At 46.6% G+C, this 23,942-nt stretch overlaps 1 protein-coding gene across 4 annotated transcripts in view; it reads right to left on the reverse strand.

Annotated features, from left to right (window-relative positions):
* LOC147890655 (Acyl-CoA N-acyltransferases (NAT) superfamily protein) overlaps nt 1-23,942 on the reverse strand; it is a 94,383-nt gene that overhangs the window by 11,288 nt on the left and 59,153 nt on the right. For 3 of the 4 annotated variants that reach the window (XM_087390793.1, XM_087390794.1, XM_087390792.1), the window contains one exon: nt 18,841-18,961. The exons of the other annotated variant lie outside the window; for it this stretch is intronic. In XM_087390793.1, the coding sequence (XP_087246919.1) occupies nt 18,841-18,961 (121 nt within the window). The remainder of the gene's footprint in view (nt 1-18,840; nt 18,962-23,942) is intronic. 4 annotated transcript variants of the gene reach the window in all.

Below are 23,942 nucleotides of genomic sequence, written 5' to 3' on the forward strand. Positions count from 1 at the left end.
CCCAAGAAAGAGATCATCTCCGAAGCTCTAGAGGAAGAAAAGAGAAGGAGCAGTAAGACTTTGAATGCCTTGGTTAGAGGCCTAACAGTCAGAGATACCCCTATGTCGGATGCCAAAACCTTGTTCACCAAGATGGGAGTCAACCTCACATGCGAGATTGCATGGAGAGTTGGCAAAGATGAGGCACCAACAAGACCCTTTATAATGAAACTCCAAACAGCAATGTACAGGTCCACCCTCGAGCATGGGGGAAACCTTGAAAGGGACAATTGGATGAGGACCTCACATTGCTACAGTAGGAGCATCGAAGAGAGGGAATTGTGCGTGTTATGGCAAGAGACGTAGGTAAATGGGCTGCCTACAGAGAACTATGACATCACAGAGCTTTCTAGACAAGGGGACACCCCTCCTTGGTGACTTTAATGCACGTACAACAAGCAGGTTGGCTTGCTAGATTTCGATGATGATTACCTCATTGTACCAGAGACGGATGCAGCAGAGTTGGGGATTGTGGTCAACAAATGCAGATACACCAGTGATAGCTTATAGGAGGCATCTACTCGAGTTGGGGGCTATCCACGACTTGATCATATATAATGGTCTCCGAAGATGGCCATCATCTGGTGGGCTCACTCGTTTCCCACATGGCTGGGGAGAAGCATAGTGGACTACCTACTGGGCCCACCAACCTTCGCCCTATGGATACACGATTTTATTGTACCTCCTCCACTCAGTCCCGACCACTCAGTCCCGACCACTCATACCTTGCTTTCTATATCTCGACCGCCATGCTAGTCATGAGGAGGACCCCCCCGCCACCCACTCATGTTTAGATCCATTTTGATCGCGCTCTTGATCCGATGTACGTGAGCCACTTGGCCTCAGAGCTTCCAGTCTTACTTGGAGATGATATGGACCTCCTCGTCCATGCCTCGGATACCCTTGTCTCAGTGATACAGGATGTTGCTGCCACGTCCTTTCCCACGACTCGATTTGCACGTGTCCCAGATAGGAAGATGCCCCAAAACCATTGGTTTGACAACAAGTGCAGAGAGATGAGAGCCCACCTCACACGTGAGCGAGCACTGGGACATTTGACTTTGCCAGAGGCACAACAGATCTCACACCGAGTGACATGACATAAGAAGCGGGCTTTCCTCATACACAAGATGAATGAGGTGATCGGATCCTTTCGTGGAGGAGATCCTACTACGGGCTTGGGGCTCCTGTCGGATGGGAAACCGCCCATCCCCATCATAGATCCAACAGTTTGGCGCACACATGCATCCTCCCTCTATGATGTCCCGAGGCAGGCACCACCTGATACACCACGTGTCAATTGTTTACTGCACAGAATGTATGAGCTGCCCTTCTTTGGCTTCATAACCGCACGTCACCAGATCATGACGGAGTACGCACTGAGCACTTTGCACATGGACAAGAGGTCTTGACCCCGGTTCTAGTACAACTGTTCAACCATGCCGTATGCCATGGCTTCCTGTCTACCTGGAGCACCACCACCATAGTACCAATACACAAGGCAGGTGATCCCATGGACACTGGGAACTACCGCACTCTTATGATTGGCCACACTCTGGCTAAGATATATGGGTCAGTACTAGAGAGGAAGATCAACCGCCACATAGAGGGTCACGCGCAACGGGCTCTTAGGCAAGCAAGCTTGTCGGAGACAGCACTCCACTCTGGATCACATCTTCACCTTGAGGGCTATCATTGAGGAGGCGAAGTCAAGTCATCAGAAAGTCTACACTTGCTTCGTAGACTTTCGTAAGGCATTTGACACTGTCCCACGCTCTTGCCTGATCAGCAGGTTATAGGAGCTACAACTCCAAGAGATCATTATCTAGGGGGTTATGAGTTTATATGAGTCTGTCAAAGGGAAAGTACCTGCCCCAAGAGGTCTATCAGACTAGGTGGAGAGCACTATCGAAGTGGAGGAAGGCTGCCCCCTCTCACCGACTCTCTTCGGACTCTATATTGATGAGATCACTTCCTCCGTAGATTGCCTCGGTGGAGAGGGTTCACTTCTGGCTGACCTCATGGTGCAAATATTGTTGTACGCAGATGACATAGTCCTCATATCATCCTCAACAAAGGGATTGCGCAAACATCTAGAGGCTCTGCAGATGTATTGCACAGAGAGACTTGAGAGTTAACCTTGGAAAAACCAAGGTTATGATCTTCAACACCTGGCGACGAGCAGTGTCCCGTCGCCATAGTTTCACATACCGACACGAGCCAGTGGAGATAGTGCAGTCTTACACATATTTGGGGGTAGTGTTCACCGGTCACGATGATCCATGCAGGTACGGCATGACTCACACGAGGACAGGGTGCTCTGACACGACTAGAGAGGCGATGCTTCTAGGCACACTTTCAGGACCCTCCGACGAAAGGTTGGCTTTTTGACATGCTGGTGAGACCGACTGCCATGTGTGCAGCACCTTTCTAGGGGAGTGACATTTCAATGACAGAGTGGAAGAGATTTGAGAGGCTACAGGTGATTATAGAATCCAGGATGATTCGGAGCAAGCCCTCAGTCCCCCATTAGATTATACAGGCACAGTTCACCATGACCCCTCTACAGGTTGATGCCATCTCTCAGACATTGACTTTCCTCCATAGAGTCTAGGCCTTAACCCAGCAGAGATTACCAAGGCTAGCATTGGAATCTTCCACGCGACTCGCAGAGAGCGGTGTTGATACAACATGGTACGCACGGGTATCCACATGGTTTGGTAGTCACGGCATTCAAATGGACACACTTCCCCCCTTTCAGTAAAGCATGGATGCACCACCCAAGATGATCCCACGAGATGAGATCAACCGTATCATACAGTTGGACCTCCTCTAGCTCCATACAGCAAGGGCTTGGGGGGGAGAGGAGCTCCCCACCAAGATCCAATTTAGCATGACCACTTCCTGAGGGTCTCGGAGCATGGTCTCGTCATCAGACCTCAGTACCTTGACGATAGGAGAGTCTCACATGCATTAAGGATCGCCATCGGCCAGTCGTGAGTCTTGTCACATCAGCTGAGGATTAAGGCAAGGAGAGCTGCAGGCATACCTAGAGAGCAGAGGATCTGCACATTATGTTGGATGGAGGGGATCGAGATAGAGGAGCACTTATGTGTCTGCCCAATCTACTATGAGATCTGAGGGTGATATCATTGCCTCTTTCAGGAGGGGCATGGCGTTGGTCCACTTACATGGTTGATCCATTTTCCCGATCAGGTTTGTGTTGGACCCTATCTGATTGAGATGCAAGGACAAACAGATATACTAATGCGATAGAGCAGAGAGCGGCAGGGATTGATGCCACAGGTCACCGAGATCGACAGAGCACAGACAGATTTCTATGCATCTGAGTCAAGGTGAGGCTAAGGGAGAGGAGCTTGATGAGATGAGAGCATCATGGATTAGCAGTGATAGTCCTCTACCACGATATCGCTAGACAAGAGAGACGCACTTCACATGCAACACGTCCCTGTCTCCTCCTCCTCCTCCTCTCTCTCTCTCTCTCTCTCTCTCTCTCTCTCTCTCTCTCTCTCTCTGTGTCTCTCTCTCTCGCTCTCTCCTCCCCCCCTCTCTCTCTGTTCCTCGCTCTCTCTCTCTCTCGCTCTCTCCTCCCCCCCTCTCTCTCTCTGTTCCTCGCTCTCTCTCTCTCTCTCTCTCTCTCCCTCCCTCCCTCGCTCTCTATCTTTATCTCTCTCTACAAAGATCGAGGAGACCACGCCCTCCACCGCATCCAGAGATAGCTTGACAAACACAGATACAAGAGCTCCTCACATCCCATCAGAGAGCCACCAGGTTACCATGATATATGGAACCTGGCCATGTACAAGGAGCATTAGCTCTACGCACCTGATACTCTCTTGATATTTTGCTACTCTACTATTTTGTTCACTAGCTTAGGACTTTAGCTTTTAGCAAGGCCTTAGTGAGCCCTTTGCTTCAGCTCTTAGTGGCTTGTATGAGTTACCTTTTGGTTTTGCACTTTGTCTCATAGGCCCGCGAGGCCTCCTGCAAACGTTAATACATCTCTCTCTCTCTCTCTCTCTCTCTCTCTCTCTCTCTCTCTCTCCATGCTGCGCCCACCTCCCCGCCATGCTGCTTCTCCCCTCCATGTTGCCTCTCCACGTCACGCTGCTCCTCCACGCCTCTCTACTCCCCGCCATGCTGTCTCCGCCTAGCTCCGCCCTGCTCGCCGTGAGCTGCTTGCTGCTCGCTGCGCCCACCTCCCCGCCACGCTTATGCTTGCTGCCTACGTTGCTACGCCCACCTCCCCGCCACACTTGCTGCATTTCCCCCCCCCCCCCTCCCCCATGCTGCTGCTGTCGCGGGCGTCATCCAGGCTGCACCACCCAGGTTGGTGCTCCGAGAGCCATCCAGGCTGCACCTCTCCATCATAGGAGCCGTCCACCATCGAAGGAGCCTCCAGGCTGCTGCTGCGGGAGCCCCCCCCCCCTCTCAATTGTTGTAGGACTGCTGTCGGGATACAAGGGGCAGCTTAGCCCTGGAGCTTCAAGGCAGCCCCGCGGGCTGCTCAGCCTCGCCATAAGGGGACCCTGAAAGCAGCTGTGTGTAATGAAGGTGGGAAAAGGACGGGTTTTATGTGGGAAATAGGTGGGAAAATAGGAAGGGAATTGTGGGGAATGAGGGGGACTATATAAGTCAACCCCAAAAGATTTGTAAGGTACGTATTGATTTGACATCTAATCTACATCACTTCTGCTCCTCCTCTCTTGTGCACTTCCTCTACCTAGTTCACTCTACCCTCCCCCCCCCCATTTCACTCATTCTCACCCTGCCCTCCGTGGCCTTCCTCTCCTTCCCCGTTCCCCCTTCACTACATTGGTATCAGAGCCCAAGCTCCTGGCACCTCTCAAGCAAGCCACATATTGAAGAAAACGAAGCATTATCAGTTCAGCCTGCTACTACCCCCCTCACGTTTCCGTTACCTGTGTCATCTTCTCTCTCCTCCATCCCTTGAGATTCTACTGCCCACACCCACCACTCAATTCTCTTCGCCGATTCCCTTCTCTACATTGCGCTTCTGCTGTCCACGCCCACCACTCGACTCCTCCCCGTCATCTTTTCTTGTGGTCTCGTAACCGCTACAGGTCAACACCGCGAGCCTGCCTGGTGGTCTCCACACAAGGGTCTTCTCAGCGAAAAGATTGACCTGTAAAGAGGGACGTCGACGACAAACAGATTTGTGGGCGTCGAATCTCTATTTGCGGCCCTGCGTTCGCTAAGCCACCACGCAGCAAGAAGGAGCGACCACCGTCCGCCACATCACCTCCCTCGCTGGCCGCCGTTGCACCTCCCTCTGCCGTCGCGCCTCTCTTCGCCGCCGTTTCCTTAATCGCACCTTAGATTGATTTTTTTTAATCTTTATTTTCCTAAGGTTACTAGAAGGTAAGGCAACCGGGTTGGTTTGGGTTGGTTGGAATCTCACCTAACCACAGGTAGGTCCGCCTACCTAGGTTAGGTCACTCTAACCTAGTGTCCTAACTGTCCTAGCTGCCCTATTGGCCTTAGTTGAGACTACCCTAGGTGTCTTAGTTGTCCTAAGCTTCCCCAAAAAAAAAAAAAAAAAACCTCTTTTAGGGTACTCCTACAACCCTATTCTGGGCCTTTCTTAGCCACCTTCATGGCTCATTTTGAGCCCCGTTTCCAGCCTCTTCACCGAGCTTTCTTCGAACCTCTTCAACGACTGCATTTGAGCCTCTTTACTGACACCTCTCCAGCCTCTACATCGAGCCTTCGACACTTGGCACATTTTCCTCGTGTCACTCATGGCACCCAGGCATGCACCCCAGTCGGATGAGTCATCTCAGCATGGTGACGATGTTGCTCAGCAGGAGCAGATGCCGTTCACAGAGGGTGCATCTCCTTCACAGCCAGTTTCTGCTATGCCTACCGACACATAGTTTCTAGATGCATTGGCCTCGATGCTTCAGGGGGCTTTTCAACAGATGGGTCAGCAGTTGGGGCAGCAGCTCACCACTGCTATGGCTATGCACGATACAGCTATCACCCAGATGGGTCAGCACATTGGGCAGCAGATCACTACTGCCATCACTATGCATGATAAGGGCAAGCAGCCCGCACCCCAGCACGGGGATCAGTCGGATAGCCAAGGTGATTTTTCTGACCCGCGCAGGGGGTTTATGGCTGATGCCCGTCGCACTTATGATTCTGGTTCTATGCATGCACCCCAGCATGAGTATTATGTTGATATGGGTGATGCCTTGCCCGTGCCGCCGAGCACTTCATTGTTTGATTCCAGGCCGCCATTTGGCTCGCAGATTTCATTGGCTGACTAATGCACCAGCCACCTTCCAGGCACTCATGAACAAGATTTTACACCCCCTTCTTTTCAAATGTGTGCTGGTATTTTTTGATGATATTCTCATTTACAGTAAGGATGCACAGGAACACATAGGCCATGTCCGACAAGTGCTAGAAATCTTGAGGATGCATCAGCTTTATGCCAAGGCCAGCAAGTGCACATTTATGGCAGATGAGGTTGAATATCTTGGACATGTTGTAAGTAGGCATGGAATCAGGGTAGACCCAACTAAGGTGAAATGCATTAAGGAGTGGCCGCAACCACATAATACCACGCAGCTCAGGGGTTTTTTGGGTCTTGCTTCTTTTTACAGGAGGTTCATCAGACACTTTGCCAGAAGGGCTGCCCCTCTCACTGATTTGCTGAAAAAGGATGCCTTCCAATGGTCAGAAGCAGCACAACTCAGTTTTGAGAATCTCAAGGATGCCCTTAGTAATGCACCTGTATTGGTGTGCCCTGATTTCTCACGGTCTTTCATTGTTGAGACGGATGCCAGTGGCAAAGGTTTAGGGGCTGTCCTAAGACAGGAGCATGGGGTGATTGCTTTTAAGAGCAGGAAGTTTAATGCCAGGGAAATGAATTATCATGTCTACGATCAAGAGATGCTGGCAATCTTGCATGCTTTTGCAAAATGGCACCACTACCTGTACGGTAGCAAGATTAAGGTCAAAACGGATCACAGGACACTCAAGTACTTTTTAACGCAGCCTAATTTATCCATGAAGCAGAAGAGATGGTTGGCTGCAGTTCAGTCCTATGACTTTGACATTGAGTATAGAAAAGAAAAAGAGAATGTGGTTGCTGATGCCTTGTCCAGGATGTGGTCATGCAAACTGTCTGCCATTTCCACACTTCATCAGGAGTGGATACTTGGGATTCAGGAGGAATACATGCAAAATTCTGATGCAGCCCCTATCTTTGTGGAGTTACAGAGTCCGTCCAGCCAAGAACATGTTCGATTTCAGCTCCGCAATGGACTGTTATGGTGCAAGGATAGAATTTATCTTGTACCAGACTCCAAGTACAGGTTGTTGGTCTTACAAGAAATGCACTCATCTCCTATGTCAGGGCATACGGGTATCACCAAAACATATGAGAAGGTCAAAGAAAGCTTTATGTGGGATGGCTTGTGGCGAGATGTGGTTAAGTATGTCAGTGAATGTTTGCCCTGCCAACAAAATAAAGTGGACAGCCGGTTACCCGCAGGCCTTCTGCAACCGCTACCCATTCCTGAAGGCAAATGGACTCACATTGCCATGGATTTCATTACACGCTTGCCTTCTACAAATAAGGGTTGGGATAGCATATTCGTAGTGGTTGACAGGATGACCAAGCAGGCCCATTTCATACCGACTAGGACTCGGTACTCCGCTTCACAGGTTGCCTGGCAATTCATTGAGAATGTGTTCAAGCACCATGGTTTTCCTCAAGAGATTGTCAGTGACAGGGATGCTAAGTTTATGGGTCACTTTTGGCAGGAGTCATTCATTGCAGTAGGTACTTCCCTTGAGCCTAGTACTGCTTATCATCCCCAAACGGATGGACAATTAGAGAGGGTGAACAAATGGCTGGAGGAATATTTAAGGCATTACTGTCATGACACACAGAAGTCTTGGGACAAATGGTTAGCATTGGCTGAATTTTGTTACAACAGCACCAAACACCTCTCTATCGGCATGAGTCCATTCGAGGCAATGTATGGATGCAAAGTGGGAATGCCTTCTAAGGTTGCAGACTTGGCTGTGAAAAATCAGCAAGCAAGAAATGACTTGGAGAGTATGGATGCCCTTCTGCAGTTGGCTAAGAAGAATATGCAGGATGCCCAAGCCAAGCAGAAGAAGTATGCGAATGAACAAAGAGGTACTTATCTTTTGAAGAAGGGGATTATGTGCATTTACGTCTCCATAAGAATCGATATGCCTTGCTGAAAGGTAATACCAACACAAAGCTTGCCCACAGGTATTATGGTCCCTACAAAATCATCCGCAGAGTTGGGAAGGTAGCATATCAGTTGGAACTACCCATGACCTCCAGGATCCATAATGTTTTCCATGTATCCTTGCTGAAACCACATGTAGGACAGCATGTCCAGGTTCTTCCTCAGTTGCCGCCTATGGATGAAGAGGGCCACATCATTTATGTGCCAGAGCAAATCAAAGGCTTCAGAGATCATGTGCTCAGGAACAAGGCTTACATAGAATACCTCATCAAATGGAAAGGTTTATCTGAAGATGAGAATTATTGGCAACCCAAGAGCATTGTGCAGGACTACCCCTACCTCCTACAAAGCTGATCGGGTTCTGCTGTATTTTTCCATTTTAGGCAGCCTCATGGAAATTTTGAGGGCAAAATTCTTTGGGAAGGGATGGCTGTAATGAAGGTGGGAAAAGGATGGGTTTTATATGGGAAATAGGTGGGAAAATAGGAAGGGAATTGTGGGGAATGAGGGGGACTATATAAGTCAACCCCAAAAGATTTGTAAGGTACGTATTGATTTGACATCTAATCTACATCACTTCTGCTCCTCCTCTCCTGTGCACTTCCTCTACCTAGTTCACACTACCCTCCCCCCCCCCTTTTCACTCATTCTCACCCTGCCCTCCGTGGCCTTCCTCTCCTTCCCCGTTCCCCCTTCACTACACTGTGCGCTGCTTGTGAAGCAGCCTTGAGCTGCTAGGCATCAAAGCTGACCTTGGTGGCCAGCCCCCTCAATACCTCAAGGCCCGCCTACCACCTCTCAAGCCTTCGCAATCTGCACCGTACCTTACCTGCAACAAGATTAGCAGACAGGACCAAGAAAGGCTGCAATATGGGGACAAAGGAGAGCTCACCAGACCAGAAAACAAGAGGAGATAAGGACCGGAAGTATAGCCTCATCTGGACGAAAGCAAAGAAAATAGAAGACCCGAGCGCCAAGGCCTGCATATCAACACTCAAGGAAATACGTAAGATGCAAGACACAGAAATTGAAGGCCTACGCAAGAAGCTGAGAGAGGCTAGAGAAGAGGAGCTTTCAAACCTCCGAGCCCAAATGCAAGATGAAATGAAGAAATGGCAAGAGGAGATGCAAAACAAATAGACATGTGAGAAAGGTAAAATGATGCAGGACATGACTCGTGCTCTAGATGAAAAAACAGTAATTTGACCTCAAAAATTAAGACACTGGGAACTCATGTTGCTGCCCTCCAAAGTGAGAATGACAAACTGAAGGCAAGTGCACATTGGGAAGAAGGGGAGTTTCAGCCACCTCTTAACGAGGACCTGAACACCATTAAAGAACAACTGCAGCAGCTCACAAATGCAAGGGGGACATCAGAGGAAGGATGCAAGACCATTGAGATGCTGAAATCAGAGAATGAACGACTAAAAAAGGAAATGGCAGAAAGCAAATATGCTTGCAGGGAACGATGTACTAAAGAAAGACACAACACAAAAGAAAAGGGAGATCATTTCTGAAACAATTGAGGAAGAAAAACGACGGGACAGCAAGAGTTTAAATGTGCTGGTCAGAGGCCTAACAATAGGTGATAGCCCCATGGCAAACACCAAAATCCTCTTTGACAAAATGGGAGTAAACCTCACTTGTGAATCAGCCTCGAAAGTGGGTAAAACAAATGCACCAACGAGGCCTTTGGTGGTAAAGCTGCAAACAGCCACAGATAGATCCACCCTTATGAGTACACGGCCAGCACTGAAGGGGACTAGGATCTTTCTAGATGAAGATCTCACACTCCTACAGCAGGAGCACAGAAGGGAAGGAATGGTACGGGTGATGGCTGCAAGGCAAGAGGGGAAATGGGTAGTTTACAGAGATGGTAGGGTGATCATTCGAGAGAGGGTAGAAAAAGAAGCACGAGATGCACCAGGAGGAGAAGGGGACAGCACATGACGGTGTCTGAATGATGGGGCGAGTATGCAAAACAAATTGAGGATGGCAGTGTGGAATTGTAATGGCACCCTATGGTCCGACCCAGAGGGGTTCTTGGAGACATACCATAACAGAGATGTGATCTTCTATACTGAGACACATGATAGCCCAGAGAGAGGGGTACCCACAGTGATAGGATACACATGGGTGTCTGCCCACCCACAGGAGGGAACTGAGGAGGGATAGTGGGGTACGAGGATCCGTAGGTGTGGCTGTCCTTTTCAGATCACACATGAGGCCACTCCGCTCTATGATACGAAGGGAGGAGCATGCACGACACATGTGGATCAGGATAGAGTTACCAGACACACAGCCAACCTTCATTGCAGTATGCTATTATGCACGAGAGGTCACCACTGATGGGCACAGCCCATATGAGACTATTCACGATGATATCACAGAGTTCTCGAGACATGGGGACACTCTCCTCCTTGGTGACTTCAATGCACAAATTGGGAACAGACGGGTGGGCCTGTTAGATTTCGATGAGGATTCCCTCATAGTACCGGAGATGGATGCAGCAAAGCTGGTCGTGAGGCAGTCGGCAGATACAGATGCACCAATGACAGCGTATGGGAGACATTTACTCGAGCTGGGTGCTATACATGACTTGATCATATATAGTGATCTTCGCAGATGGCCATCATCTAGCGGACTCACCTGTTTCCCACATGGAGGGAGGAGTAGTACGGTAGACTACCTACTCGGTCCACTAGCATTGGCCCCACGGATACATGATTTTATGGTGCCACCTCCTCCACTTGGAGCTGACCACTCATATCTCACTTTCTGTATATCGGTCGCCACGCCAGCCATGAGGAGGGCCCCTCCACCACCCGATCGTGTTCATATTTATTTTGACCATGCTCTTGACCCGGTGTACGTGAGCCACCTGGCTTCTGAGCTTCTAGTACTACTTGGCGATGGGATGAACCTCGCGCATGCATCAGACACTCTTATATCGGTGATACATGATGTTGCAGCGAGATCCTTCCCCACGACACGATCTGCACGTGTCCCAGATGGGAGGATGCCCCAAAATCCCTCGTTTGATGATGAGTGCAGAGAGATGAGAGCCCACCTTACACGTGAGATAGCACTGGGACATGTGACTTCACCAGAGGCACAACGGATCTCACACCGAGTGACACGGCGTAAGAAACGGGCTTTCCTCATGCACAGGATGGATGAGGTGATCAGCTCCTTTCACGGAGGAGATCCTACTATGGGATGGGAACTCTTATCAGAAGGAAAGTCACCCATTCCCATCATAGATCCCACAGTCTGGCACACATATGCTTGCTCCCTATATGATGTCCCAGGTCAGCACCACCTCATATGTCCTCTATGCCCAGGCCCACCACATGCCATTTGTTTACTCCGCAGAATGTACGCGCTTCCCTTCTCCAGCTTCATAACCGACGATCACCAGCTCATGAGGGATTACGCACTGAGCATTTTGCGCATGGGCAAGAGATCCTACTAACCCTAATATTAGCACAGTTGTTCAACCATGCCGTATGCCATGGCTTCCCACCACCATAGTACCAATACACAAGGTAGGTGATCCCATGGACACTGGGAACTACCGTACTCTTATGATTGGCCATACTTTGGCTAAGATATATGGATCGGTACTAGAGAGGAAGATCAGCATCCACATAGAGGGTCACGGACAGCAGGCACTTGGGCAGGCAGGATTTCGAAGACAGCACTCCAGCCTGGATCACATTTTCACCCTGAGGGCTATTATTGAGGAGGCGAAGTCGAGGCATCAAAAAGTCTACACTTGCTTCGTAGACTTTCGTAAGGCATTTGACACTGTCCCACGCTCTCGCCTGATCAGGAGGTTACAGAAGCTACAGCTTCCAGTCATCATGGGGGGTCATGAGTCTACATGAGTCTGTCAGAGGGAGGATACACGCCCTAGGAGGCTTATCAGACTGGATTGAGAGCACCATCGGAGTAAAGCAAGGCTGCCCCCTATCACCAACTCTCTTCGGGCTCTATATTGACGAGATCACTTCTTTTGTTGATCGACTAGGCGGAGAGGGTTCGCTCCTGGCTGACATGATGGTGCAAATACTATTGTATGCCAATGACATAGTCCTCATATCATCTTCAGCAAAGGGGCTGCAGAAACATCTAGAGGCTCTGGAGATGTTCTGCAGGGAGAGAGACTTGACAGTTAACCTTGGTGGAGACTACCGAGGCTAGCATTAGAGTCCTTCAAGCGACTAGCAGAGAGGATACGGCATGGTACGCACAGATATCCACATGGTTTGGTAGTCACAGCATTTAGATGGACAAACTTCCTCCCTTTCAGTATAGTCTGGACACACCACCCGAGATGATCCCACGAGATGAGATCAACCGTATCATACGATTGGACCTCCTCCAGCTCCATACATCTAAGGCTTGGGGGGAAGAGGAGCTCTCCACCAAGATCCAATTCTACCATGATCACTTCGTGAGGATCTCAGAGCATGGTCTTGTCATCAGACCTCAGTATCTTGAGGACAGGAGAATTTCACATGCACTGAGGATCATCATTGATCAATTATACGAGTCTCATCACATCAGCTACGGATTGAGGCAGGGAGAGCTACAGGCATACCTAGAGAGCAGAGGACTTGCACACTATGCCTGATGGGGGAGATCGAGACGGAGGAGGAACATTTTCTATGTGTTTGCCCAGTCTACTATGAGATCCGAGGATGATATCATTGCCTCTCTCAGGAGGGACATGGCTTTGACCCACTCACATGGCTAATACATTCTCACGATTAGGTCTGTGTTGGGCTCTACCTGCTTGAGATGCGCCAACAAAGAGACACACTGATGCGACAGGCCAAAGAGTAGCATGGGCTAATGACACAGGTCACCATCGACAAATCACAGACTTTTATGCATCCGAGTCAGTTGCCAACGTAGCCGAGGGAGAGGAGCTTGATGAGATGAGAGCATCATGGATCAGCAATAGGAGTGCCCACCACAATGTGGCTAGACGAGGGACACACACTCCACGTGCGACACGGAGAGAGCCTAGAGTACGCACGATCGAGGTCCGGTCTATCTCATCCCTTCTTAGAGGCGACCGCCAAAGGCGAGGCATCACCCTTGACGTAGCCCACCGGATCCATTGATCGAAGAGACCACGCCCTCCCCCACGTCGCGAGACAGCTCGACAGACAGATACGAGAGCTTCTCACATCTCATCAGAGTGCCACCAAGTTACCTGGATATATGGAACCTGAGCATGTACTAGGAGTGCTAGCCCTGAACGTCTGACACGCTTTTGTTACTTTTCTACTCTAGTATTTTGTTCACTAGCTAAGCATGTTAGCGTTTTAGCTTTTGCTTTCAATTTTCAGCTTTTAGTCCTCAGCAAGGGTCTTAGTGAACCCTTTGCTTCAGCCCTCAGTGGCTTGTATGAGGTACTTCTTGGATTCACACTTTGTCTCATAGGCCCCCGAGGCCTCTTGCATATGTTAATCTCTCTCTCTCTCTCTCTCTCTCTCTCTCTCTAGTTTAGGATTTAGGGTTAAATCTAAATCTAAAGACCCTCAGTCTTAAACTAATGTAATGAAGGCCTTTTTGATATAGGACTACAACTTAGATGTGTGCTAAAAGAAACTCGAGCTGAGTTGCCATGTGCACTCCTCGACCCTCTCTAGTTTATCCAGATGATGTAAGGATTTTGTTTTGTACTTTGTACTTTGTCCCATAAGCCCGTGAGGCTTTCTGCGGACGTTAATCTCTCTCTCTCTCTCTCTCTCTCTCTCTCTCTCTCTCTCTCCCCCTCTCCGCACACAAAAGCTGACCGGGCATAGTGTCGCATCACAGACTTCTATTTTGTAGAAACGGTTGGTTGGCCCGTTTTGAGACCACCACCGTTATGCTCATTGTATCAGTTATCTTTAGTCTCATAGACCTTCACGGTCTCCCGAAGACTTTAATAAACTTTCTTTCTTTCTATACATTTGAGTTAGCTCCACACCACAATGGAGTAGAGGAGGAGCTAGCTGATATGAGGGCAGCTTGGATCAGCGCAGAGAGCCGACACGGTGCCACCGAGAGAGGGACGCAAAGACCATGCGCGAGACAGAGAGTGCCCAGAGCACATTCTATTGTGTTCTGACCCATCACAGCTTTCCTCAATGGGGACCGACAGAGATAAAGGGTCACTATGGACACAGCCCAGAGAGTTCAGAGATCAAGGAAACTGTCCCCTGCCACAGGCGAGACAACTCGACAGACATAGATACGGGATATTTTTACAACTCACTAGAGAGCCATCACTATGCCGGGTTTCGGTTTCTAAGTCCTAGCCTCGTGACTGGCTTGATTCAGTTTGTACTTGATTTTTATGATCATTATGATTTTGCTAGTAAAGATTAGTACTACTCTCCAAGGGCCCTGGCGTGCTCTTTGCTCCAGCCCACTGAGGCTTGTATAAGTCTACGTTTTTGTGCACTTTGTGTTGAAGAAGTGAAAGGAAAGCATGAAGCTGAACACAACAGAGAATGCTTATAGAATGAAGAAGGGTGAGGTCCATATGTAGGCACCTCTACATGAGCCACCAAGCTCCAAAATCATCTCCTCAATCAACTCCTAGAATCTCTCAATCAGTCTATGTGGCATCTACCACCACCTAACAGTGCTTATGGGCACCTAACTGTGCCTCTAGCACACACACACATATAACGCAAGGTGTGCCTGGGGCATACACCTTGAGATATCCCAATAAACCCCCCCTCAAAGAAATGCCTCAAGCTATGTCAAGGATACATCTAGTCACATAGTGTCTCAAACCATGTCATGGTGGTCAAGGATAAATCTATGGCTAGGATCTCATGCTAACAAGGCTTCCCAAGGGTGTGAAGTCAAACAAAGGGATACATAAGACCCCCCAATGGTTATATCCCCTGCATGTACATGCACACAATGTCTGCAGGAGGTACCATGGAGCTAAACACATACACATGGCCTACATCATATGGTGACCAGAGGTGTTTACAAAGAACACAACAGTTTATTCCATTCATTTTGGAGGACTATCCAGGCAGAGTACCTTAACTCAACATAAAAGAGAGATATGGAGCATATGTGGAGCTGGTTCAAAAAGCATAATCACCATAGGAGGCCTCATCTTGTGGAGGCACATCAACTGAAAGTAAATTGGCAGTTTCTGGTTTTGTAGTTGCTTCCTTTTTGGCCTTACAAAACTTTTCATGGTGATTGTTTTTGCCACAATATTTGCAAGGATTAATCTTGAAGCAATCTTTTGAGAGGTGATTGGTCTTCCCACAATGTTTGCAAGGTGGAAACTTGCCCATTTGAGTTTTTATGGCATAGGCTGTGTCATTGCCTCTCCGGAGTTCCTTGTGCCTTTCTTCTTCTTGAAGGGCAGTAATAAGACCTTCAAAGATTTTTCAATGTGGTGACAACATGATCCTAATCTTCATGCATACTTTTGAGCAATACTATCATTGCATCGTCCGTAGTGATTGGAGAGTTGATAGAAGCAAGTTGAGTCATGAGACTCTGCATATGATTGACATGGGCAGCCAAGAAAGTGCCACTAGCCATCTTCAATTCAAAGAAAGCAATCTTAAGTGACAATTTTGAGATGTGAGAGCTAGCACCAAAAAGAATATCAAGCTTTTGCCAAGCTTCAGAAGGAGACTCCATATCAGAAATGTGATGAATATAGTCATCTCCTAAGCCAAGAGCAATAATGCCATAGTCTTTCTCCTCTCTAGCAGGATCTCGTGCCGGGCGTGTAGGAGCTGAGGATTCTCCAGCATTAGAGGCTGTTGAAGAAGAAGTTGAAGCAGGTTTAACAAGCCCCCAAAGGTTTTCCCTCATCAATGCAAACTTAATTTTCATCTGCCATGTGTGAAAGCCTTTACCATTGAACTTATCAGAAGGTAGCCATGAGAGGGTCTAACCCAAAATGGGCAGTGTCTACTCTCTTACAAGGGTAGAAAAAACTGAAAAGCTTCAAAGTACAAGCATTTGGTGTGGAAAAGACTTGTAACCAAATTCCATAATAAAAATCATAGTGGAAATGATACTTCAACTTGCATGCTTCATAGAGGTGGCTAAATGAAAGTATTCCAAGAAAATCCAGGTATAGCAACCTAAAAGAAAGTTGTAGCCACAATTGTACTGATGCTATTCAACACTTTAAAATATCAAAAATGCCAAAGTAGCATCTAATGTAGCACCAAATTCACAACACTGTCAAAACTGTCCAAAACAGAGGCCTGATCTTGAAGGGCTTGTATCTCACTCTTCAAGGCAAAGAAAAGAGGGCTTTTTAGGTAGAAATAAAGCTGGTATACCAGAGAAGAGCCACTGAAGAGGAAAGTCGAAATGCCGCATCACGTCACCATAGCCAAGAGCTTGATTGTCGACTGGTTTTTTCACGTTTTCTCCCTCCTTGGTGGACCATTTCACTTCAAATTTGGACAGGGGCTAGCTCATGTTGTTGTGCAAGCGTGGCTCAGAGGAATTTCGAAATGGTTGCTCCAACAAGTCGTATTGCACGAAATGGCGTCAAAAAGAAAGCGGCTGTTGGGCGGGTCTGAGGGCACCATTCCCTAATTGCTCTGACGTGGAAGGTCGCCTATATGAAGGGTCTCTCCAGCCTGAAGGACTCTAGAAGAGGTCACCTGTAGGAGGAGAACTCAGCCCTCCAAGTGGTTGGGCAGAAAGGGGCAAAATGGAGAGGAAGGTTGGGAAGAAGAAGAAGATGATGATGATGATGATGACATGGCATAAATGGGCTCAAGGAGGATCATAGTGCTCTGATACCATGTTGAAGAAGTGAAAGGAAAGCATGAAGCTGAACACGAAACAAGAGAATGCTTATAAAATGAAGAAGGGTGAGGTCCATATGTAGGCACCTCTACATGAGCCACCAAGCTCCACAATCATCTCCTCAATCAACTCCTAGAATCTCTCAATCAGTCTATGTGGCATCTACCACCACCTAACAGTGCTTATGGGCACCTAACTGTGCCTCTAGCACACACACACATATAACCCAAGGTGTGCCTGGGACATACACCTTGAGATATCCCAATACTTTGTCCCATAGGCCCGCAAGGCCTCCCACAGATGTTAATACTTATTTATTTCTTTCTTTTCTCTCTCTCTCGCTACATAATGGCCAAGCCAAAGATCATGAGGGCTTTATACAGAGTACATTGCACAAGGTATTAGTACACAAGCCCTAATCTTGACAAAGCTATTCAATGAAGCCGTTAGCACTGGTTTTCCCTGCACTTGGACCCTCAAGGATATTATTCCAATTCACAAGGCAGAGTTCCAAAAACCGGTGCAAACAGCTTCATTCACAAGAAGCCCTTTGTTCCACATCAAACAATGCACACCAAGTTTGGAGCATTACCTCTGCACTACAATGGAAAAATGGTGCAAAGTTATTAAATGTCACAAAGTTAAGCTACAATCAACAAGCTTTAGGTTTGTGCATGCCATTACCTATGTCAAAATACCCACGAAACAAATATCAATGTATATTATCATAGAAATGCATGATAAAAGATCTCACAACGATATCTTTACACCACAGGACTACTTAAGGTAATGTACAATAGAGATGAAATTTTTTCCCATAATGATTATTCGAGACCAATCTTAGAGCTATTTGCAATATGTTGAATGCAACATCTTGTGGTAAACTTATTTATTTACTTCAATTCGCTGGTAACAACATACCACACTTGGCAAGATAGAGACGTTTAAGCTATTAGTGCCTTTGTCTGGAAGCAAAGAAGAAAAGGAGCATGTTGTATACAATGTCGGTGATACTGTTCTTCCAAGGATTAAGAAAAGAAGACTAAAATGTGGGAAAATGGCACATAGATTATGGACACTTAACTTAAAACTAATGACTTTGCCCACACATTAGAATTACCCAACCAATGGGGAACACACCATTCTTTTGACAGCAAAAGGAACTTCCCAGCACATTTAGTATAGATGATAGCTTCAGTTATACTCAATGAAGAATAGCAACTTGAAGTCAAATATATTGATGACCATCACAAGGCGTAGTTTTTTAGAAACTTCTCAAAACTCGTTAGCTAATCAAACCTTAAGTGAGATCAGTTGCAGCCTAAGCAAGAGGGACAATATAAAAACTAATTTGTGTATATCTTAATTCTTGTATAGGACAAACTCAAGCAAAGTTTAATGGATATGATTATATATTTCGATTATTCGTCACTACTGTATATAACTTAGAAGTAAAGCAAGAACCATCATGTAGAGTGGTTTGCACCCAACCTCATGTTATCATGCAAGCCTTGTGTTAATGTTTGTGCAAATCTTGTTCTTGCTTTTATTAGCTAGCAATTTGCAATTTGAAATACCTAGGTTTAGAAAACATATGTGGGTAGAAAGAAAATGATAATAAATGTGTGGACCCAAACGTCGACATTCGTTACCACCGCTAGAATTATGCTAGCAAATGGAAATAGAATAAGAAATGGTAACTTACCTTGCAATCTTGCCAAGTTTTTTGTGTGCTTGATTAAAGCTTCACCGATTCCCCTCCTTCGTAGCTCTTTTGCCACACAAACATTACTTAGATAGCCTCTGCAATGTTGCGCTTCATTACCCTATCATGCAAATTGGCACAATCAGAGATCTTCCATCAAGAAATTGGGACCTTTTTAACCTAGCTTTCCGTTCTTATTTTCTTTGTATAGAGCATAAGACCATGGATGTGCAACCTAACAAGCTTAAACATTCTTGTGAAATAAAACTGGTATGTCAAGAACACGATCAAGGTTTACAAAGAAGAAACTAAACTCATCCACCCATAGGTAGGCTCTTACATGGCTTGGCCTTTTCTTGACATATTAAAGTAGCCTACACGAATTCACTATTGAGCCTGTTTTCTATTTTTCCCATATGATGGTTGGTCTCCCTGATGAAAGTGGGAGCAACAATGAAGCAAGAGAGCAGAGAGCAAAACATTGAACTGGAATAGATAAGATTAGTAGACCACAAGTGAGGAGGTGCTTTTGTCCAAGTGACAAAACCACACTAATCCACTAACTTTGATTAGGGGGAAAAACCTCTAGTGAGGGAAAAGTGCCCCTCACTCACTTATGGATTACATTGGTCACTACCTAGAATATGCCAATAATTCTAACACCCCCCTACAGTGCCAATGTGATGATGTACAAGGAAGTGATCAATCACCAAAAGGAGATAAATTCAGGGCACTACGAAATGCCTCAAACTTATCACGTGGAAGTGCTTTGGTGAAGATGTCTCCAATATTGTCATGTGTTGACACATAGATCATACTATCTCCCCTGCATACAACTTCTCTCTGACATAATGATAATGAACCTCAATGTGCTTCATGTGAGCATCAAACCCCAGATTCTTTGCCACTGCTATAGCACTCTGACTATCAATAAGAATTGGAGAAGGACCCTCCAATAAGAGATGAAGATCAGCAAACAAACAACGCAGCCAAACACATTCAACTGTCGCTGTGAAAGCTGCCCTGTACTCAACTTCATATCAGGAAGTAGCCACAGTAGATTGTTTCTTGCTCAGCCAAGAAATGCAAGCTTTGCCCAAAAAGAAACAAGTACCACTTGTGGACTGCCTAGTGTCATAGTCTCCAGCCCAATCTGAGTCACTTTAAGAATGCATCGGCAAGTCACCCCCCCTGGGAAACATCAAGCCATAAGACTTTGTGTCTTGCAAGTAACGTAAGATGCATCTTATAGCTTGCCAATGTGTAATCTTTGGGCTGTGCATATACCTAGTCACCTGAGATACTACTTACTGAATATCGGGCCATGTATTGCACAAATAAATGAGGCATCCAACAGCCTGGCTGTAAAGTGTGGCATCCACTGATCACCTGCATCATACATAGTAAGCTTCATCCCTAGCTCCATGGGAGTGGTTGTAGGCTTACAATCTTGCATGTTGAACCTATCCAAGAGCTTTTGTACATACTTGGATTGAGACATAGCAATGCCACGCTTGTCTTGTGTGAACTGGATCCCCAAATAGAAATTTAATATGCCCAAATCTGTCATGTCAAATTCAGCTTTCAATTAAGCCTTGAAATCTACAATTATTTCCTCATTTGACCCTGTGAGCAGCATGTCATCTACATAAAGAATGATGACCAAAATATGCCCCCCAACCTTCTTGATATAGAGGGTGCTTTCTGTGGGACTATTGTGTAACCCCTTACTTGCCAGGAAGGCATCAATCTTGGCATACCATGCACGTGGGGCTTGTTTCAGCCCATATAAAGCTTTATTCAGCTTGCAAACCTGAAGTGCATTGCCAAAAAGTTCAAAGCCAAGAGGTTGTTTGACATAAACGTCTTCCTGCAAGTCCCCATTAAGGAAAGTTGTTTTTATGTCCAACTGATGGACATTCAAAACAAAAGTTGCAGCCGTGGCAATAACAGATCTGATAGTGGTCATCCGGGATGTAGGAGAAAAAGTCTCCTCATAATCTATGCCCTTTTTTTGAGCATAGCCTTTGGCAACCAGCCGTGCCTTGTACCTTTCAATAGACCCATCTGGCTTCCTTTTAACATTGAAAACCCATTTGGTACCAATGGCATGTTTTCCTTGTGGTAAATCCACAACATCCCAAGACTGATTTTTCTCAATGGACTACAATTCATTGTGCATGGCATTCATCCAGTGCACATTATCGTTGGCTTCTTCAAAAGTGCCAGGTTCTTCTTCATCAAGAAGAATACCTGCATAAGCTCTCTCAACAGAATGAGCCCCCCCTACATGTCTTACTACACTACGAGTCCTTCCAAGCAAAGGTGCCTCAAGTCTACTCCCTGAGAGTCTGTAGCAACCAATTCGGAAATGTTTTGGCTGCATGTATCTCTTGAATCTCTTGCCTAACAACATCATCCACTGCCTGAGGAGGAACAAAATCAGCATGTGGCTGAATCGGGGCATGTGGAGCAGGTAGAGGTTGCTGTAAATTCTGATTTTCAGCATGAGCATCAGCTGGGGAACCGAAAGCTATAGGAAGCAACCCCTCAAAAACATCATCTGAAGAAGCTGGAATAGTGAATTCAGCATGTGTATGAGCTGAATTCTCTGAAAAAATGACATCTCTACTCACAAAATCTTGCGTGTGGCAGGATTGTAGAGACGATAGCCCTTGATTTGTGCACTATACCCAACAAAGATACACTTTAGTGCCTTATCTGCAACTTATGTTCATAGGGAGTGATTGTCTTCAAAGCCTTTGTGGGAGCCCAATTCAAAACATAATTGGCACACATGAGGCCTTCGAGCCAAAATCTGTGAGGCAACTTCTTGCTAGTGAGCATGCATCTATCCATCTCCATGAGAGTTCTATTTTTCCGCTCAGCTTTGCCATTTTGCTGAGGGGTAAGCCTCACTATAAGCTGATGTGTGATGCCTTTCGCCTTCAAAAATGCCTCAAATTCATGAGACATATACTCCCCCCCTCTGTCAGTGCGAAGTGTCTGTACCTTGAGTCCTTTCTCATTTTCAACCATGGCCACAAAGTGTTTGAAATGAATAAAAACATCAGATATTTTCTTCAAGCCATAGACCCGAGTGTAGTCATCTATTAATGTGACATAATACAGATAACCACCAAAAGCAAGTGTCCTCATGGGACTGCAAACATCACTATGTATGAGCTATTATTTGTGAGTAGCTCGTACTACACCATCCTTTTTAAAGGAAAATCTATGCATCTTACCAAGGATGCATCCCTCACACGCATGAGGAGGAGGTGACTCCAAAGGAGGCAATGCATCAACCATAGCATGCTTCTGAAGTGTCATCCAGCTGCCATAGCTCATGTGCCCATATCTGGCATGCCATTACTCCGCATTCTGCATAGCAGCAGTGGGACTGCTTACTGCAAGTGCAATATCGGATCTTTTCTCATAAATATCAAGCTGAAAAAGACCTCAATATAAAGTGGCAAACAACATCAAAGCATAATCATTCTCTTTGTCTCGGACTGCACACTTAGCATCATCAAAGATAACCTGAAATCCTCCTCGATTGAGAGAGGACACTGAAAGTAAATTCTTCTTCATACTAGGCACATAAAGAACATCAGTGATTCTGAAATCTGTGCCATCCGTGGAGGGAAGTATAATATCACCCACTCCACACACTAAATAAGAAGAATTGTTTGCACATGTCATCTCCTTTTTAGCGGCTGGGTGCATGCAGAGATGCAAAAAGACTCTTCCTTGAGGTGATGTGCTTGGATGCACCACTATCAAAAAACCATGTGTTCAATGTCTCATTGACACTGAAAGAGCATGCATCCTTCAAAGGGTCATAGCTGTAAGTTAAGAAAGCATATGAGTCATCCTCAAGAGTGGCTATAGTATCTGGACCAGCCAATGGAAAATCTGAAATGCAAGACAAAAAGGTCCTCTTCCACAAAGTTGCCTGTAACATCCCCTCCATGTGCATTAGGAGCTGATGCATCTAAGACACGAATCCTTTTTCTTCTCCTTTGCTATTCTCTTCTTGCATTCACCAATGTAGTGACCTGGCTTCTTGCAGTAGTGGCAAATGTCATTCCTCTTTGGCTTCTCTGCATCACCTTTAGCCTTATGAGAGGGCTGTCCGGAATTAGCTTTATGCTGATGTGTGGGCTGATTTCCATGTTGCTTTTGCTGCCCTTTCCCTTTGGGCCTGAACTTTGAAAGCATGGCATGCTCGCCAGCCCGTGTGGCCTCTTTGCAGATGCAAGGAAGCTTGTATTCCCGATCGAGGAGACTCTTATAAAATTTCTTTCTTTCTTTCTCCTTGATCAAGGACATGTGCTTTGGATAGCTTGATAACCATCTTGAAGTTGTTGTGGAATTGAGCATGACTCCTCCTTAGTTCATCAACCTCTTTATGAACATCAACATCAGTCTTCTTGGGAGACATTATGTGCTTCAAAAGGATTGGTAGGCTATTGAAAGAGAGGGATAACTTGAGAGAAAAAGGGGCGGAAGGAGTGGACTATGCGGGAATTGAGAAGGCTCAGTAATGTGGACTCTTCTTTTCAAAGCTCAACCTCTAATACCGATGATGTGCACCCTGACCTCACTATTTACTTAAAGAAGCTCTTTCTGACTCAAAACAATAGAATAGACCTTGAGTGGACTTGAAATGCGTTACTCTAGAAAGAGAGAAGGAGGGGACAATTCCTCAATACGAGCTAGGAGATCACAATGGTATCAACGAGTTAAAGAAAGAAGAAGATTGTGTACACAAATATCCACTGCAGCAGCAGGAAGTCACAACTCTTTCTGAACCCCTCTATTGAGGTGAGAGGTGATTGATATGGGCTCCTCAAGGTGAGTAGGAGCCTCCTCCATTGTCAGCTACCACCTGTCTCACCAAACCCTAGATTGTAGCAGTCTGAGTTTGGTGGATTCGAGAAGGTCCCTGCGCCATCTACCAAATCCCTATGGTGAGGATGTGAGTCCGTGCATACCAGCCTCGCTCGTCTCCCTCTGCCACCAACCTCATGGAGGAATCGAGAGCCAACCATGGCAACCTCTGTCTCCCTGATGCAAACTCGGCCTGAATGATATGA

This window comes from Dipteris shenzhenensis, chromosome 19 (genome assembly GCF_047967505.1).
Source record: "Dipteris shenzhenensis isolate YYH24624 ecotype China chromosome 19, Dip_SZ_1.0, whole genome shotgun sequence".
Classification (NCBI taxonomy): Eukaryota; Viridiplantae; Streptophyta; class Polypodiopsida; order Gleicheniales; family Dipteridaceae; genus Dipteris; species Dipteris shenzhenensis.